This window comes from Dendroctonus ponderosae, unplaced genomic scaffold (assembly GCF_020466585.1).
Source record: "Dendroctonus ponderosae isolate FM_Combo_2020 unplaced genomic scaffold, Dpon_F_20191213v2 Dpon_F_20191213_3, whole genome shotgun sequence".
NCBI lineage: Eukaryota > Metazoa > Arthropoda > Insecta > Coleoptera > Curculionidae > Dendroctonus > Dendroctonus ponderosae.
In genome coordinates, this window is record NW_026018508.1 from 2,471,198 (window position 1) to 2,476,828 (window position 5,631).

Consider the following 5,631-nt stretch of genomic DNA (forward strand, 5'->3'; position numbering starts at 1 on the left):
CTGAGGAATCAGTTTGAATATTCATAATGGTCATTTCTACAACACATCTTATGTTGCTGTCGATATGCAGGATTTTGAATTGAAAATGACAAAAGGCTGGAGGAAATTACTATTTCTGACAAAAAAGTTCTTATACACACAATACTTAAATTTTAAAATAAAAAAACGTATCGGACCCCGGAACAGATTAATGTTCATTTAAGAACTATTTTGACAAATGTTTATAGATTTATTATGCTCTTTGATCTTGCCATTTTCATTCGAGTTATATTAGACTAGAACTAACTTTTTTGCATTAAGTTTTTCTTCGTTCTCTGCATTTTTTTTTATAAATGATCGCAAATTCAATAATTCTAGCATATTACTGAGCAAATATTAACTTGTCCTTTAGCGGTAAATATAGTTTTTATTTGGATATATCAGTATCCCTAGAATTAGTCATAACAATTATATTGCAAGCTGCTATCAAATGTAATAAATACCGTTTTACCAGGAAAAAACAATACGTATAAATTATATAACATTGAGCAACCTACAAACATTCTCAATATAATATCTCAATTGCAACAATTTGAATTATTAATTTCATACATAGAAATATATATAAGTGTATAATGTTCAAAGAAATTGACATTTGTAACTAGTGGTCCAATTTAAACACTAGTTTATTAACAAGAATATTTACATTTCGGACGAGGGCGATGTTGACGGTTAATAATAATCCTAACTATTTTTATTGGTCTGAAGTTGTAATTGGTATTGCAAGATGGGAAAAATGTATTTTTCCGATACGAAATTCGAAAAAAAATTCCTTCCAAAAAAAAAGAGACGCCCCACATTTCTTACCAACGAAGCAACACCGCCTTTACATATATGTTCATAAATCTCAGATAATTAATTAATTAATATTACATGTATACTTTCAAAACGTACATTTTTGATTCATTGATTGCACCATCGCATTAGATTTTTTCACAGTTGTCCCATACTGCACGAAATGCTTTAGGCAAGTAAATTCCATACATTGTATAAATGTTCGTTTAGGAACTAGGAATGACTTGAGCTTAAGATACTAAACAATTATGAGCAATATTTGTGGAATGTTTTGGTCCAGTGGCGGCTCACAATTTTAGCACTTCGTATCTATTTTTCTCTAGGAACAACCATTCCTAAAATTAACAGTTTCCTCAAAATTGGAATAACAAATCACTATTTTAATTTATATATTTGCCAAAGACATGCCATACTTTTTTACCTTGGCTGATAAACAAATTGACTTTTTGAAAGGGTACAATGTTAAACTGTTTTGATATCGTTATTGTCTTGTCTGCTAAACTAAAATAAATTACCGACACAATTAGTTACAAGCTACGTTCATCAACTTTTCGAAGATTCAAGATGGCGTAATAAAGTCCATTTTATCTTCTAGGCAGTCCAAATTAAAGAAAGCATATTTTTGGAGCAAGGCGAAACAGGTTTTTATGTACAAATTTTAAATTTGTGGATTGACAAAATGTTTCCAGAGTGCTCCTTTATGAGCCCCCACTGGAGTGGTCAAATTTACTATAACCCTATAAAAAATTGTTCAGGACGTATAATATGTTGAAGATACTAATTCGATATGTCCAATACAATGGTAATTCGTAATGTGTTGAGATTATAGCAATATGATGGCAATGGATTAATTTTTTTAATATAATCTGAACTCTAATTTTACTTTGGACTATATTTGGCTGGAGATGGAGGCGCTGACCTAAAAAATTTAGATGGTATTACTTCATACTTGTTTAAATCCAAATTAATATATTCATCCGAAACTCTAGGAAAAGCATCAAGAGATTAACATTAACAAAAGCGTAGAAAGACAGTTACTTTATTTATTAAGGACGATAAGAACTTAACGAATGGTTTTAACTTACTGGGGTAAATCTGCATAGTTCTCTCCATAGCGCTCAAGGAATTTGTTAATGTCTATATGAGGAATTAACTATAAAGCAACAAAACAAATTATCCAATGTGTCGCTCAAAACTGCTTTCCATAATATAGTATGCATTCAGGTAATAAAGCGAAAAACTGTTAGCTCAAAAACACTGTAAGGTTTACTTTACAACTATGAAATCGAATTTATTTTCGAAATTTAATTTATTGACAATTAGATCAAAATGACAGCAAACAGCAAAGAAAAATCTAGTCAATGATAGTAACGAGATAGTAGTAGATCCAATTCTACGTATCCATGTAATGAATTTTAATATAAAATAATTCATACTATTTATTAGATTATTCTTGTATGAAGTGAATATTTTTCACTAACAAAATTATTCGGGATGCACGACTTTTCAAAGTGTGTGTATAAGTAATATAAAAGATTATGTTTGCACACAGCACGCTGTTGTACTATCGTTTATAATTCAACGATTTTCGAAATTAAAATATGGTTTCATTTATGTTCTAATTTTTACCTTAGATGGTTGTAAAAATCTGGCCGGTATCCTTCCTATGTAATTTGAATTTCTTCGAGGCCCAAAACCTAATCCAAGCAGGACTTCTTCTGGGTCCGGCTTTCTAAGTTCTAAGACTGATTCTATACTGCTGCAATGGCTATCATCTGATTGAAAAGACGAATCTCTAAAACCCCGGTCTCGAATTTAAACKCTTATTCAACTAACTATTTTTATAAAATTTTACATGCACAATACAACAATGTAATTACGAGATGAATTATACGCGTAGTATTGCGAGAGACATACGAGAGGACTCTCATTTTGCCTGAACATTTGCGATTAATGCGGCAAGTTGGAAGGTGCTCTTAGAGTTGTGTGCACAGATAGAGAACCGGATTACAATAGTTAGAGTGAGCAAACAAAACTACCAGTGAGCATATTTCAAAGGACAACTTAAATACATTAATTAGTATCTGACTAGAAGAATACAAACTGGGAACATCGGAAATCGAGTGATTACTTGATGTATAAAGTGATTTATTTTGAAGTTAAAAAACGAAAAACTATCGTTAACTCTTAATTTATTACATTTAGAGTTAGTTGTTCAAACATGCATTAACGTATTTTTAATTCTTTTGCTGTTTTTTGATACTTTGCTTAGAAATCTTCGATGTCATTACGAATTTAACATTTAGATATTTTTTGCACATAGCGACACAATTTTTAGATCGATCATCCACCACATCAATAGTTAACGGAAAAGGAAAGAGTAATTTTTGTTCGAATTGAATACGCACACGAAATAAGCCAAATCAATAAAAAAAAAACGCTCAATTAGGTCCAATACTTCGAAGACACAATGAAAAAATCCTAATATATTTAATGATACATTACTTAGTATTAATTTACAAACAATATTTTAACAAAATCGAGCAGATCGAGCAAAAAAAGCAGTATGATATTTTTAACATGAAATCTTTACAGAAACATTCCACAAGATGGTTCAAAATTGTTAACACTGCTGAACGAGTATTTAGGTGATTTGAATGAATGTTTAAAGGTTTGAAGACATTTTAACGACATTTAGAGCGCACTATTCTTTACTGAACGCACCACTCTGAACTTGTAGATTATTTTTACTTTCTGCGAAATTTATTTTCGAAAAACGTGATGCAAAATGAGTCCAGGAACAGCTTGAGTTGCTGAGCGCAACGATGATAAAATTTGAAAATAAAAAAAAGAACGGCATTTAGAGCGCACTCTTCGTTGCTGAGTGCAAAACTCTGAACTTGTAAAATATTTTTCGTTTCTGAGTTTTTCGTTATAACTAATCGCGTCTCACTGTGCCGCACTTTGAGCATTAAACCCAGGGGCGAATTAAAGCTTTTCGAGGCCCGGGACTCGAATTTTGACACCTAACAAAAAAAAGGTTCTTCACATACATCACTCTTCACAGCATTCTTTATCAGTAACGGCGAGTTACTGTGCCGGTGCTTGCTGCGTTGTGTTGACGCATCAAGCCATTTCGGAATCACTGCGCCAGCTCGTAAAAATTCACTGAGTTACCCATGCCTAATGATAACATGTGAAACTAAACGGCAAATAGAAATGTTGTCTCTTTAACCAGTTGCGAAGCATTATGTTTTATGAATGTGGGAAAATTAAGATATTTAATTAAGTTTTCAAAGCAATAATACAGTTTTCATGTATTTCAATGTGTGCAAGGTGGGCCAAATTGGATACTTTTAAATTGAAACTCTCATTTCTATACCAGATGTACTCTCATTTCTATACCAAAAAATGATATCGGTGTATGAGCCTAGATTCGCATGGCAAAATTAATGACGAAAACCGTATGTCAATTTCTCTAACATTTTCCGAGATACAGCGTCTTTCCCAGAAATCTGCACTTTTCGAAAAGCCCTCTAACTCTTTTCCTGTGATTTTTTTAAACTTTCTACGCAAACATTTCCAAAGCACTTTTTCACGTAGTATCCAATAATGTAAGTTTCATCAAAAGAGATATACTTTCGAGGCCATTCCTTGAAACTAATGGGGTTTTCGGGTTTTTAGGTAGAAATTCTACCGTCGTTCGGTAGAATTTCTTCCTGACGTTTCGCAAGCACGAGTGGCTTGCATGTTCAGAAGTGGTTTGCTTGAACGCTTACATTGTTTCGATGCGATTCCTCGGGCGCAGTCCTTAATTATGCACCGGTTGCGATGACGTGGCCTTTGTCATTGGAGCCTGCGCATTATGTTGGCTGTTTTTGCGTTGGTGAGTGCTGGAAACCATATCCTGTTTAGCGCCATTCAACCCTGTGCTGTATCACTCACGTTAACTTTAACGTGCATGTTATCCGTCAAACACGTTATGTGGCTCTAACTGGTGTGTTGTATCAGTAAAACCTTTATATTATAAGAGCACGCTATCGACGAACGTTATATGAAGAAATAGCGCTTCAGAATAACAGCATCAAATGCCGCTTAACGTGCATCCCTCGAAGTTAACTTCGGGGTATAAATAAAACAATGGTGTTTAATCAGAGCGTAGTTTTGTCTTTTAGCTATTATTTGTTTTTAATTTAAAAGAAAAATATGTCTTTTGGTGGTCTTATAAGGTTAGCTTTATTAGAACAATTGGAAAATGGTCTTGAAAATAAACTTTATTTTCCTCCACAAACTCTACTAAATTTTCAAATTGTTTGCGGGTTGTTTTTTTGCCTCTTCTGTACATGCTCCTTTGAACGTGTTTGAGATGATAGGTCAAGAACAATAACGAACGAAATTGAAAGTGAATGCAAATCATAAACAGACAAGTATGGAAGTAGGAAGCTGAAAAGGAATTTCAAAACTTTTTACAAAGCGACAAAGGATTCGAAATTTATTCCATAAACTTTCGCCGAAAATACCTTAAGATTGTCAGCATTTTTAAGTGAAACTTAAGAAAATTATGTCAAGTATGGAAGAACAGACAAGTATGGAAGTAGGTGGCCCAAATGGTCAACACGTGCACATGTGGCGGTGGTGCATATGATTTAGAACCTTCGTTGGTTTGATGTTAACTCTCTCTTTCTAACTAATAGACTATTCGTATAAGGGCACCTCACTTTATGCATCCAAAATTTTTTTCCTTTTTAACGTTTGATGGATAAGTGGGTCGGAAACGCATACGTTAACTCGGAGATA

The 5,631-nt window shown here is 33.2% G+C and overlaps 1 protein-coding gene across 5 annotated transcripts in view; it reads right to left on the minus strand.

Annotated features, from left to right (window-relative positions):
• Window positions 1–386: 386 nt before the first annotated feature.
• The window catches only part of LOC109534600 (protein ITPRID2), a 10,563-nt gene continuing 5,318 nt past the window's right edge, over window positions 387–5,631 (minus strand). Inside the window, exons 3-6 of one of the 5 annotated variants that reach the window (XR_007281229.1) lie at window positions 2,464–2,629; window positions 1,920–1,987; window positions 945–1,169; window positions 387–815 (exon numbers count right to left, since the gene is read on the minus strand). Coding sequence is in view for 3 of the 5 variants with exons in the window: in XM_048665271.1 (XP_048521228.1) it covers window positions 1,714–1,753; window positions 1,920–1,987; window positions 2,464–2,629 (274 nt within the window). In the remaining 2 variants the exon portion in view is untranslated. Of the gene's footprint in view, window positions 1,754–1,919; window positions 1,988–2,463; window positions 2,630–5,631 lie in introns of all 5 variants that reach the window. The other 4 variants (XR_007281230.1, XM_048665272.1, XM_048665271.1 and 1 more) reach the window with 4 other exon arrangements.